Raw genomic sequence first — 13,153 nt, forward strand, 5'->3', positions numbered from 1 at the left:
TTTTTTTTTTTTTTTGGGTCACTTGTTTTCAAGTTTTTTTTTTTTCTACACAAATTTGACATCTAAGTAAGTTTGTATTTTTTTTTTCCCATATTAACTTGTGCACAAACTAATGTCAACTTAAACAAGAAGAACAAGTCAAAAATAAATAAATAAATTAGTTACGTGAGATAAAATAATATTATTTTATTAATTCAGCGCATGAATCTTCTGTCAAATTGCTATGCTTTTTTAAAGTGTTGAAAATATGCTAATCTTATTTCTGATACAAATAGGACTACTAAAATAATTAAAAGAACACACAAATATATGATGAAAGAAAAGAAAAAATATCAATTGGACAATATCAGGAAACAAAATTGAGATGTACGGTTGTTGTGTAAAAAAGAAAAGAATACAATATTAATTAATAAATACTATATAAATATGAAATTACATCTCTGTTTTACTTAAAATATGAATCCTATTATTTATTTATTTATTTTCTTCTTAATTCTTTTTTGGGTCTAGAAAAGGAAAGGAAAGATTGTAGCACTTTCTTGGGCTTGAAAATAGCTAGGCACAAAAGTGTGAAACCAAACGAACAAGCCCAAGTGTGTTGGAATATTCAAAGCTCAGCCCACAACGTTTGCCTATAGGGCTCTCTATGTCGATCCGAAATGAAACAACTTTATATTAGTACACAATTGATTGTTCGAAGCCACAAACTCCAATGATTTTCCCATTGAGAAAATCAACAGTCCCTGCAGGAAAATGTTTATTTGACCTTCCCAGTTCCCAAGTCACAAACTCCAATGGTTTTCCATTGAGAAAATCAACAGTCCCTTGCAGCAAATTGTTTATTTGACTGTTCCGAGTCCCCAAGGTTCACGAATGGTGACTGCAAATGCAAAGGGTAGCAAAAGAATGCACTTTCCAAGAGTGAATTCCAAACACTATAAAAGGATAACACCCAAGCTAACAGAGGGCTCTTTTACAGGACTTATCCTCTTGAGCATTGACGTACCTAAAATGGCAGCGAAAAAGGTAAGAATGAAGCTTTTGATAGACAAGAAGAGCAATCGAGTTCTATTTGCTGAAGCAAACAAAAAATTTGTTGATTTTCTCTTTAACATCTTCACTTTGCCGGTGGGAACTGTGACAAGGCTCTTACAGAAGTAAAACATGGCAGGCTGCTTGCATAGGCTGTACGAGAGCATAGAGAATCTGAATGATATTTACCTTCAGCCAGGCCAAGACAAAAACTTTATGCTAAACCCAAAAGTAGCCGTTTCTGGGGCTGAAGTCCGTCTCCTCTTGCCAAGCGTTGAGCACTCATATACAGCCAGGAAAGTTTATAGGTGTGGCCACTGCTTTTTGTAGACGGCTCATGACCGTAGAGCAATTTGTCCTACCTGCAAGAATACAATGACTAGCGAGCTAACACACGTAGACCCATCAAGCGATTCAAGCGTTGAGCAGACATATACAGCAAGTAAATTTTATAGGTGTGGCTAATGACCCGAGTACAATTTGTCCTCCGTGCCGGAGTTTAATGCCCAACGTGCAAAGTTACGTAGACCCACCAAACGATATTAAGGCATCCTCCTCTGGCGAGGGAGGTTATGTGAAAGGGGTGATTATTTACATGGTCATGGATGATCTTGACGTCAAGCCCTTGTCCACCATCTCTTCCATTACCTTACTCACGAAGTTTAATGTCAAGGACGTGGGTGCTGTTGAGGAGAAGGTTGTCGATTTCGGCATGGATGAGGTATAGCTGCCATACCTTTCTCGGCATAGTACAACATATATATATATATATATTCCACTGTTTAGATATGTAGGTCAAGTTGTATGATATATTTGGAGTTTCTTTTTCTGGTTTATAGTTACTAGCTAGCTGCTTTTATCTGCTTAACTTTTTTTTACTTGTTTGAATAAATTTTTTATACTTGGATAATTTTTTTTTTATACTTTTTATTCTTGTGGTTTGTTTCTAGGGTATAAAATTGCTCAAGGCTTCTTTGAAATCAAAGACTGTTGTGACTGATGTCTTTAATTTCTAGTTGCAATAATTGTGTTGAATTATTTATCCATAAAATTATCTGTGGGATTACCATATTGTTTGCAATCATGTTTTTTCTCATTACCCTTGTTCTCGACGAAAAGTACTGTACACGTCGTTGTTTGGATCATGAGAAGTCAAATTCTTATCTGTGTACTAAATTTCAAAAGCCAATGTAGTTATGGATGTTTTGATCAGTACTTCACATTTGTGCCGATGTGAATTTTATATAAAAGAATAGGGTAAATCTTTGAATTTTCTTTTAGATAAGGTTGTCAAATTGCATAGAAATTTGTTATAAAAATTGAAGGGAAATGATACACATACATTTCTTGTTCATTTAATTTGTAAATCAACATGCATATTAATTTCCGATTAAAGGTTTATAGTAAATCTACACTATTATTTGTGCTGATTTTTTTTGTGAATCTGCACTATTATTTTGTCAAATTTATAATAATCTTATCTAGGGCTATAAATAAACTAGTATATTCGACAATCAGTTTGATTTAACTTGACCCAAACTTGAAGTCAATATTATACAAACCCGCTTGTTCTTGTAAAAACCCGTTCAATTAGTTAATGATACATACTTGACTGTTGGATTAATTACCAACTTGACCTTGTTCGTGCCCGTGCCTTGCCTATTGAAAAGTAGTAGATTAATACTTAATAGCTTTGTTTTCACCTAATTTTTTTTTTTTGGAATATATTTTTCCCAATTTGGGGCTTTTAGCTTCGTCTAAACCGAAAACATTTTACACTTCTTTTTTATTTAAAATAATAATCCCATCATCTATATATTCCTTCTCTCTAGAAATGAACCACTTTGAAGATTTTAAAATGTGTCAATTTCAGTGCACACTTAATTGCTAAGTGAACTGTTTAATTCCAACTTAATGTTTAAAAGCATTCCCAAATATTTTTGGGAATTAATTCTTTAAGGATTAGTGGCCGCTGTAAATCCCCTTTCCTCACATTAATCACAAATCAATTCTACATTACCAAAAAAAATTCTATCCTTATCACAAAATCAAATTCTTGGCTCAAAAGTAAATCTATTGCATGCATATATCTGAAGGTTGAGGAAACTGTGATGGTGAAATTTGAGAAAAGAACTTTATTGGCAACCAATTAAGCTACTTTTATTAGTGCTTGGTCGAATATGGAGAAAAGAATTTAAGAAATTTTCGTAAAGAGACATACTTTATAGAGAATCGGAAATAGTTCTCGAAATGTCAATTACAAATAAGTTATCTTCATCGATTTTATTCCTCCTATTTTTTGGATTCTTATGATCTCCGTAGCATAGAATTTGATTCAGACTGTTTCTGGGAATCGCTTGAATGCGAGAATTAAACATGCCGTTCCAACCCTCGTGGCCGACAAAAGTAAAGCAATTGTACGAGGTCGAAGAAATTCGTGATGGTGAAATCAAAGTTTTTTTTATAGGAATCTTTTCTTTTTTTTTTTACCAGTTGGAGAAGCGTAGCATATGATAAAAGCCACTGGCCAGAGAGAATTCTGTGTAGGCCAAAGAGTTGTATAAAAGCCAAACTAGCCAATAGAGGGCACAAAGCTAACATGGCAGCAACAAAGGTAAGCCTGAAGCTTTTTATAGAAAAAAAGAGCCGTCGAGTGCTGTTTGCTGAGGCAGACAAAGAATTTATTGATTTCCTCTTCTTTATTTTCACTCTGCCGGTGGGAACTATCACCCGGGTCTTACAGAAGCAAAACATGGCAGGCAGCTTGAATAGCTTGTACGATAGCATAAAGAGTCTGAGTGATATTTACTCTCAGCCAGGCCAAGATAAAGACTTTGTGCTAAATCCAAAAGTAGCCATTTCCGGTGTTGAAGTCCCTCTCCTCCTGCCAAGCGTTGATGAGCAGTCATTACAGCTGTAACAACCGAGAAATTTTATAAGTGCGGAAACCACCAGAAATGTACGTACGTGGCAGTGGCTAATGACCAGAGAACAATTTGTCCTTCGTGCATGAATACAATGAACTCTGAGCTAAGATACGTGGACTACCGACCAAGGGATATCAAGGCATCCTCCTCAAGTGAGGGAGGTTACATGAAAGGGTTGATTACTTACATGGTGATGGATGATCTTGACATCAAACCCATTTCCATGTCCACCATCTCTGCTATCTCTTTACTTATCAAATTTAATGTCAAGGACGTAGGAGCTGTTGAGGAGAAGGTGGTCGATTTTGGCATTGATGAGGTATATATATATATATCAATTGCTCATTTATAGTGGAAAATTATAACTATTTTGCTCCTTATTTGGTTTATTTTTAGGGTGTGAAATTACTTAAGGCTTCTATGCAATCAAAAACCGTTTTGACCGATGTCTTCCTTCAAGCAGAGACCGCTGGATTTGGAACTTTAATATCTAGGTGCAAAAATTGTATGGAAACAATGGAATTATTTATCCATAAAATTATCCGTGGGATTACTATATTGTTTGCAATCTCGTTTCTCATTGCCTTTATAGGCAACGAAGATTGTATGCGTCGTTGTTTGGATGAGCACAAATTCAAACTCAAATTTCAAAAGCCAATGTAGTTATGGATGATTTGAGTACTTGGAATTTGTGCCAATGTGCTTTTATGTAAAAGAATAAAGTAAAACTTTGAAGTTTTTTTAAGAGTAGAATGTTAAATTTGTACTAAAAACAAAATATATCTCTTGCCCATCTCTTATTCACCCCTTCTGTAAATCATCACGCATGTTAGTTTCAAAGAAGAGGTTTATAGTAAATCCACACTATTATTTTGTCAAATTTATAGTATTCTTATATTCCAGGGATAATCCTGAGTTTGGATGACCTCTTTATTGTGGTGTTTGACCCTTGATGTAAAATTGAGGCAAATTTTGTTTGGATTACCAACCTAGCATGTTCCTGCCACGCCTAGCTACATGATAATTGCCAACATGTCATTCAATGATATAATTTATCATTGAATTTGTGTGGAGTCCACGTGAGCTTACAAAGTTAATGGTTGATACTTGATATATTAAATTTGTAGAATGAGATGAGAAAAATATTAACGCGAATCTTTCATCTTTATTTGGTTAGCATCCATTCTTAGGATTTATGAATAATTATTCCCGTGAGAATAGTCATTCTCTTAAGAAGATGAATAGTTATTTCTCTAGAAAATGAGAACATGTACAATATCTATTCCTACATAAATATACAACGTTTTTTCCAAAGAAATTCACATTATTTTATTTTCTTTCAATTTTATTTTATTTTTTTTTTATTTTTTTTTTAATAAAGACAAACAAGCCCTAAAGTATTTTCTTGGAAAATGTTTGTCATCGTCCTCAACAACCATATATGCATGTGTAATGGGATACAAATATCCCAAATCTTAAGTAGAACCCATTCTTGAAAATCGGTATAAAATGAGAGGGTTTCCAATAACTTATATACATAGTTAATATTAGACTTAACCCATGAAAAATGAAACATCAACCTCCAAGAAAATAAAGAATAAAATTGAATTTTCATATGGTACTTTCTGCTTAGTTTTTCATTTCTTTCCTACTCTATTTATACAAAGCATTAACTGAAATGGGGTTCGTTAATTACCCACTAAGTAACAAACTTACAACTAAACCTCTATCTGACAATTGCACTAACAGCATTACAAGAAGGAATTATATGATTAACCCAATTGAATACAACTATTTACCCATGATTAACCCACCTCACGAACTATATATCCTTATTTCCCTCTAGTCTTCTAGACAAACATGCTTTTGTTTTTTTTTGTTTTTTGTTTTTTGTTTTTTTTTTTTAAAGAGAGTAGTAGCAGCCTCACCAAATTTTACTCACCAAAATAGTTAATTTTTTTTTTCTTCATTTTAACTACCTGCTTTTTTAAAACACCCTCAGCAACCTTAGCATTCTAACATTTCACTATTACATTTAAATATTATTTTTCAAATATTGCTTTATTCTTTCTCTCTAACTTTTTTCAAAGAATAAGGAGGGAGAGAGAAACAATTTATTATTTTTTATTCATTTAGTGAATAAACAGTACTCACTAAAAATTAATATTTTGCTGAGGCTATAGAGAGGTTTTTTTTTTTTTTGTGATTTTTAGTGATTTGGCTTACCAAAATAGCCAAAAAAATAATTTAGTGAGGAGGTTAGAAATGCTTTTAAGTGTTAAAAACAAAAAAGAAAATATACTAATCTTATTTGTGATACAAATAGGACTACTAAAATAATAAAAGAACACAAAAATGATAAAAGAAAGAAAAATAATATCAATTAGACAATATAAATATCATTGTATCAATTTACACTTTTGTTTTAATTTTATATATATATAGTTTTATTTTGCTATAGAAACGTGGGCTTCCAAATAGGCAGAAAAGTGTGGAAGCTTTCGAACAAGCCCAAGTGTGTTGCTATAATAAAAGGCAAGCCCATAGCGTTGGCTAGGGCTCTATGCTCTATCCGAAATGAAACAAGGTTATATCAGTAATTCAGCTCTGTATATAAAGCAGCGTCCATCTTCTCCAGTTGAGAACCCTATTCTACGGCCGCGCAGCCCTCTCTGTCTCTCTCTCAGGTTACGACCCCTCTCTGTATTTCTCTCCAAAATCCCATTTCACGGTGCTGCTACTTTCATTTTTTTGTGCTTAATCACTCTTCAAAATCACTTTTTCGAGAAAAAAGAGAGAGCTTTGTGTGTGTGTGTGTGTGTGTTTTGCTCAGAACTTCCGCAAAGAGCTTAGTTTTGGAAATGGATCTGAAAATTATAATGGGTATTTGATATTCTTAGAAGCTAACGCTTTTTCTTGCTGTAATTTTGTTATGTTAGGTAAGGAAGAGCTTTGGGTAGAGTTTTCTTCATTGTGCAATGGCTCCTAAAGGTACATTTTTTTCTCCATCTTTTTTTAAAAAAAAATTATATTTCCATTGTTAAGTTATGTATGTGTTGCTGGGTTTCCAATGTAGATGAGATTCAAGTTGTGGATTTCTGTTTTGACCAATGATAAGAAATTTACGTTCGTGTTATGTTCACCATGTGTTTGTCTTAACTATGAATTTGCTAAATATTGGATAATGTGTAAGGATCACACGAATTTAAATAGCTGTGTGTTTGTCAGCCTCAATCGTGCCTCTAGCCCATATGATATGTTATGGACATTTAGCATAATTTGAATGCTCTCTGTAAAATTGGTACGGTGCTTCATGATTTCCTGTTATATTTGTTTTTTTGTTTTGTTTTTTTTTTTCTTTGAGGTTGAGAAAAAGATATAGGGTGGGGGGGTTGGGTTCTTGTTACATTTTACTGTTGAATCATGAATGTAAGCTGAAAAGTGAAAACTCTGAAGATGTATAGAAGTTGCATGATGTTGGTGTGCTCTTTTTGTTTGAGATCGTTATTGCTCATTGTGTTTTTCTTGCAGTTAAACAATAGGTATTGAAAAGTAGTTTAATATATAGGGATTCTTGTTATATGGTTTTTTGTATCAATTTGTTACATATATCTCTGTGTTATGATTACTGTAGCCAAATTAATGGCATCCCTCACGCTATGCTCTCCTACTTGTGGCGTATTAGGCAATATATGTTTCTGCTTACCTGCTGTACTTAGGTTTAATGCTGTATCTTTTTGCAGGTGATGTGGCGAAAAAGGGTGATCCAAAGGCTCAGGCCTTGAAGGCTGCCAAGGCTGTGAAATCAGGTGCAGTCTTTAAGAAGAAAGCTAAGAAGATACGGACATCAGTCACATTCCATCGGCCAAAGACATTGAAGAAGGACAGGAACCCCAAATATCCCCGTATCAGTGCTCCACCAAGAAACAAGTTGGACCATTATCAGATTCTCAAGTATCCACTGACTACTGAATCTGCAATGAAGAAGATTGAGGATAACAACACCCTCGTTTTCATTGTTGATATCAAGGCTGACAAGAAAAAGGTCAAAGATGCTGTGAAGAAGATGTATGACATTCAGGCCAAGAAAGTGAACACTTTGATCAGGTAAATTTCTTTCTTCGACACCTAAGATTTTGGTGTTTATATTTAACGGATATGGTGGAGGGCTATGCAACTTAATAAACCACTCATACAAAAAATCTGCGATACTACATATAGTGGAGGGCTGTGCAACTTCATAGCCTGTCCTTTTACATCTCTGCTTGTTCTTCAAAGCTATTCTTTTCATGTAAGATTAGAAAAAACGAGACACTTTTTTATATGCATATACCAACCCTTTGATTTTTGTGATGCAGGCCTGATGGAACTAAGAAGGCATATGTTAGGTTGACACCAGACTATGATGCCTTGGACGTTGCAAACAAGATTGGCATCATCTAAGATCTAATTTTTTATCCGTTTGTCTGGAGCAAAGTGATTCTGATCTTGCTATGACAGTTTTGTTAGTAATGAGACATTGTGTTAGTACTCCAATATTAGTTGCTTTTTTAAATTTTTGTACTGGGAACTATATTTTCTATACACTATTGCGATTGTGTGCCAATTAGGAATATGTTTTCTAGTGGTATTGCAATTTTTCTGTTCTAGTAGCCCCTTTTTGCCGCATGACAGGATGGAAAAATGGTTAACCGTCGTATTTAAGGTGATCTGAGATCACCCGGTTTAATGTTTACTTGCCTGGTATTCTGTGTACGTTGCCCTATTCAAGGAATTAGGGGAACTAGTTTATTCTTGACTTTCATTCCTTTATGCCATTGGTGAATGAGTTGGTGACGTAAAATTTTGGAGAGTTGATGTTGCATACGTACAGGCTTGTTAGGATGTTTGTATATCCGTTCTCCTTATGAATTAGATTATAGTGTTTGTTAGGTCAAATCTCAACACTCTGCTTAGCAGAAAAGAAGAAAAAATTAGGTGTGCAATTCGTAGTTGTGTACTTAGTTTGGGTTAGACATTGATATAAAATTATATAAGTTTACTTTGATTTGATTCATTTATCTAAATTGGTTAGATTTTTTAACTTTAACCTGTTAATTTTGTATTGGGTTTGTGGGTTATGTTAATAATTTTTAGTTTTAAAAATCATGTATTGGGTTTGTGTTTAGGTATGAGATTGGGTTCGTAGTTAGGTATGAGTATTAGACTATATAAGTTAGTCTTAAATTGATTTATTTAATTATACCGTCAAACTTCTTAATTATAACTTACCAATTTTGTCTTGATTTGTATTGACTTTGCAATTCATTTTAAAGAATTGTGAACCTTAGGGGAAAAAAAAAAAAACCCTAATTTGAGTGGTTGATCAGATGTTGCTAGGGACACGAGCCAGGAATATACACCAATCATGCCACTCGGACCAATCATGCCACGCCCTACTCGAGTGACTATCAAGTAGACTTTAGAGAAGCTTTACACCAAATGACATAAAAAAAAATAAAAAAAAAAAAAAAAAAAAAAAATGGCCTCAAGGAATATTGAAGGCTTTTATTATAAATTCCTTATAAATTTGATGTCCCTAAGTTTTATAGGGCCATCTGGACCTTTAATACGGGTGGAGAATTTACTTACTTACTTCACAGTTTCTACTAGTTTGTCCAGAAAAGGAAAAACTGACAGATAACATTTGACTGATCATGGCAAAAATGCTTTCCTGCACATAATTATAACCTCCATTGTAATTTCATTTGAAACAATAAGTAGTCCGTACTATAGCTACACCTCATCATCGTGTTAGAATTGAACAAGGCTCCGTCTTTACCCAAATCCACAAAAGAAAGCATGAAAGAAGGGGGAAGAAATAATTGTTGGCTTGTATTTGGGCTGCTAAACAACTGAGGAAAATGCATGGTGGTGCTTTGCAATTCAGAAGTGGTTGTTTCCAATCTGATACGAGAAAATTGAATGACCACATCAGACGTTGAAAAGTTTGAAGGAATCCACAACCGTATGCAATTTGTCTTTCATCTTCTCCCACCTCCTCTCATTGGCCCCTGTGGTCAAAGTGTAGAACTTCCCTGCCATTGTCAATGTGATTCTCAATGAAAAGCAAAATTATGTACCGGTATACACTTGTATAAAGAGTTGTTTCATGTGGGTTATCAGTCTCATATCACCTAGTGAGTTGTAATTCTAGCCCTCTAAAAGACATTCAAAGTGGTGAAGGGACTGCTAGAGCATAATTGTATGGACCTGTCCTTAATCCATAGGATCAGATAGCTCTTTCCTAAATCAGTAGTAAATCTAATAGGAGACAGAAATGGTGTTATGTTGCTGCAATAGTAAACTAACGACAGGCCTTTAATGCTACATTAGTCGGTATAACAATCTAGCGTAAAGAGTAGTATTACTCTATGAGAAAATTAAGCCCAGTGAAAGCATGCCATGAAATGACACTACCAAGTTGAACAAATACTCCCAATTGGTTGGATGGAGCTCTTATGGAAAACCCAACTTCTTGGGATGGGATGTCATAAGAAGTATACAGAATGCATTGCTCATGCACCTAACATACACAAACATAGGAAGTGCACCATACCATTGCCTATGGAGATTGTGCTGAGAGCATGGCGGGTGTAGTTTGGAGCCTTAGCAACGAACTCAAATGTGTAATATGCTTTCCCGTCAACATCATGCTGTACGATACAGAGGATAACTAATCAGTCGATAATTTTAGAAGTAATAGTTGAACAAGTCCTCCATTCTTATGTGTGCATGCAAGTGTCAAGTACAGACGTTTGTGAAAAGTATGGTTCGAGAAATGGTAGAATTTCATTCCCCTAATGACCTTAGCAGTAAATGCTACAGATTCAAGCTAAATTGTCTGCCAAATATGCAAAATTGAAGAACCATGATATAGCATTGAATTTTATTGAGGTAAGTGTTATATTGGAATTAAAAACAAACAAGTGTGATCATCTCGGAGGAGAACTAAGATACTTTTCTGAAGTACTGAGGCAAACTGGTAATGGAATAAACTTGAATCAAACTCAAATATGACCAAGATTTTTAAGAAGAGATAAGACTAATAGAAGGAATATCATATTACATAGCAGTGTCTTAGGCATGAGAAAAAGCATATAAAGCATATCTAAGATTAACCCAACTTATGGAGGGGGTCAAACCTCTACTGCCTCAATTAGCTTTGTTTTCTGGGAAGACGGGGCCAAGACCCTTTTTATCAAAGTTTCAGCAACCTGTGATCGTTTTATAATGAATAGTAGCAACCTTATCAAACTCCAATATGAACAAAACTTTAAGAAATAGACAAAGCAAAAAGTGGTTAAAGAGTTAAATGCACAGAACAGGCTAACCTCATTTGGTGGCCCAAAGTCTCGAATGTCCTGTTTGACTGTTGGGATCAGAGTCACACTTACATTTTCTAATGGCTCAATGACATCTTTGAAAACCTTGTCTTGGCCTTCAATCACTACTTCCTGCCAACTCCCAAGACAGCATAGAGGAGCTACTCTTAACTTTTGGTATTTTAGCAGTTTACTGATAGATCAACTAAAAGAGACTGACATGAGCTACAGATATAGCAGACAAAACAGAAGCAGATAGAATTTTGCAAAGCACACCTGCCACCCAAATGGATAAATAAATTCGTATCCATCTTTCTTGTCTGTGACCGGCAGAAATCCCTTCTTAGTTTCTGCAGCAACTGAGCCATATCAAGGGTGTACTCTTAGGATATCAGCCATCATTAGTTAAGGAAACCGCTGCACTGCACAAATGGCAGGCATTGCTTTCCTAGATGATCACTATGTTAGTACAAAGATATGGACAGGCTAACTCCTTGAATGACAACCTTAATACACACACACACACAAAAATAACATTCATCCTACGTTCAGATTAATAATTCTTACACGATTTGTAATTCTGATTGACAAGAAAAACCAAAGGGGCAACTGTTCCAATAGCTACCACTTGTCGCCTCCCAGTTCTGTCTGCCAAATTAAAAGGCAAAAAATAAAAAAAAGAAGAAAAATGATTCTACTGCTTTTTCTTTAAGTAAACGCCAAGAATGAAGAAACCCAATTAATATAATCATAAATCAAATTAAAAGAAAAAGAAAATTTACCTTGAGGAGGAGACACTCTTGAGGACGTTCCTACTTGCTCGGCTCTGACCAGAAACGAAATGCCGCCTCTTTTACAGCAAGGCAACGTACTGTGCTTCTGTAACTGAGCCATAAGCGCGTGAGGAAACAATATAACAAAACGGGATAGGAGAATATGGAGAAAGAGACTGAGAACCTGAGGGAAAGAGTTGAGAAACAGTGAGTTTTGCAGAGACGCCATTGTTGGTGCGTTTGCGTGTGAACCGTGCAGGCATTAGAAAAAAGAGGGTCTCTGGGCTTTGTGGTGGAGACCTTGTTATCTTTTTTCTATGCTTTGGTCCACTTATCCGTTATTCGGAGCTTGCAATGTGGGCGGGTCTTTTGACACCCGTATTCGTTGGTAGTTGACCCGGTTGCATGGACTTGGACCCGCTTTTTGTCTGTCCAGAAGTCGGTCCCTGTGAAAATTTTAAAAAAAAAACAAAAAAAAAAAAAAGCGAAAAATCATTATTATTTTCTAAGCTGGTCTATCACATGTATTCAACAGATAATTGAATTTTAAAAAATTATATAAATTTTAATCATTTTTTAGTTATACATATTTAATATAATATATCATTGGCAAACAGATTTCCAGCAAATTGATGGAATTAATCATTCAATTTTGTTGATTTATGTAAAGTGTCCCAGCTTTTCTGTTTAGCAGTTTAGAAGCTTACAGTTTTACGTTCTATTTCACAATTCGATATAATTTTATTTTTTTTTCTCTTCCCTCGTGATACTACTTTATTATTGTTCACCCAAAACTATTTAGCCTTACACGGTGATTCTATTTAGAACGTAAGTTAGTGATGCTTTTCGACTACGGGACCATCACCATTTAGGGTTCAACATTCCACCGCTCTTAGAATATGGGTTTTGTTAACATAAAAAACAAGATAATTAATACATAATTTTATATAATCTATTATTTTAAAGTATCAAGCTAATTTTATAGGACATCTATACCATAAAAGGAAACTGTTTCGTTAGTATGTATGTGTTTTTTTATATGATAAACTTAAGAACT

The 13,153-nt window shown here is 34.6% G+C and overlaps 2 protein-coding genes and 2 pseudogenes across 5 annotated transcripts; 3 read left to right on the forward strand and 1 right to left on the reverse strand.

The window, feature by feature from the left end:
- The first annotated feature begins 1,011 nt into the window (after positions 1-1,011).
- On the forward strand, positions 1,012-2,048 carry LOC148585120 (uncharacterized; annotated as a pseudogene).
- A 1,467-nt stretch (positions 2,049-3,515) lies between these two features.
- Positions 3,516-4,622, forward strand: LOC132188084 (uncharacterized; annotated as a pseudogene). Its single transcript, XR_015912697.1, has 2 exons — positions 3,516-4,278; positions 4,356-4,622. The product of XR_015912697.1 is annotated as an uncharacterized LOC132188084 (transcript).
- Positions 4,623-6,583: 1,961 nt separating this feature from the next.
- Positions 6,584-8,608, forward strand: LOC132186926 (large ribosomal subunit protein uL23). 2 transcript variants are annotated; one of them, XM_059601047.1, is made up of 4 exons: positions 6,584-6,646; positions 6,899-6,950; positions 7,703-8,066; positions 8,318-8,608. In XM_059601047.1, exons 2-4 carry the CDS (start codon positions 6,938-6,940, stop codon positions 8,400-8,402), a joined length of 462 nt encoding a protein of 153 aa, XP_059457030.1. In that variant the 5' UTR covers positions 6,584-6,646; positions 6,899-6,937; the 3' UTR covers positions 8,403-8,608. The 2 variants fall into 2 exon arrangements, with proteins under 2 accessions (XP_059457030.1, XP_059457029.1); XM_059601046.1 differs by lacking the exons at positions 6,584-6,646; positions 6,899-6,950 and having other exon boundaries at positions 7,669-8,066.
- Positions 8,609-9,656: 1,048 nt separating this feature from the next.
- PPL1 (PsbP-like protein 1) lies at positions 9,657-12,382 on the reverse strand. Of its 2 annotated transcripts, none has more exons than XM_059601551.2 (8): positions 12,281-12,382; positions 12,106-12,202; positions 11,891-11,971; positions 11,600-11,682; positions 11,333-11,455; positions 11,144-11,215; positions 10,558-10,654; positions 9,657-10,036 (listed from the first exon to the last, which is right to left on the reverse strand). In XM_059601551.2, exons 1-8 carry the CDS (start codon positions 12,323-12,325, stop codon positions 9,933-9,935), a joined length of 702 nt encoding a protein of 233 aa, XP_059457534.1. In that variant the 5' UTR covers positions 12,326-12,382; the 3' UTR covers positions 9,657-9,932. The 2 variants fall into 2 exon arrangements, with proteins under 2 accessions (XP_059457534.1, XP_059457533.1); XM_059601550.2 differs by having other exon boundaries at positions 12,106-12,208.
- Positions 12,383-13,153: the final 771 nt, after the last annotated feature.

This window comes from Corylus avellana, chromosome 6 (genome assembly GCF_965113065.1).
Source record: "Corylus avellana chromosome 6, dhCorAvel1.hap1.2, whole genome shotgun sequence".
Taxonomy (NCBI): Eukaryota; Viridiplantae; Streptophyta; class Magnoliopsida; order Fagales; family Betulaceae; genus Corylus; species Corylus avellana.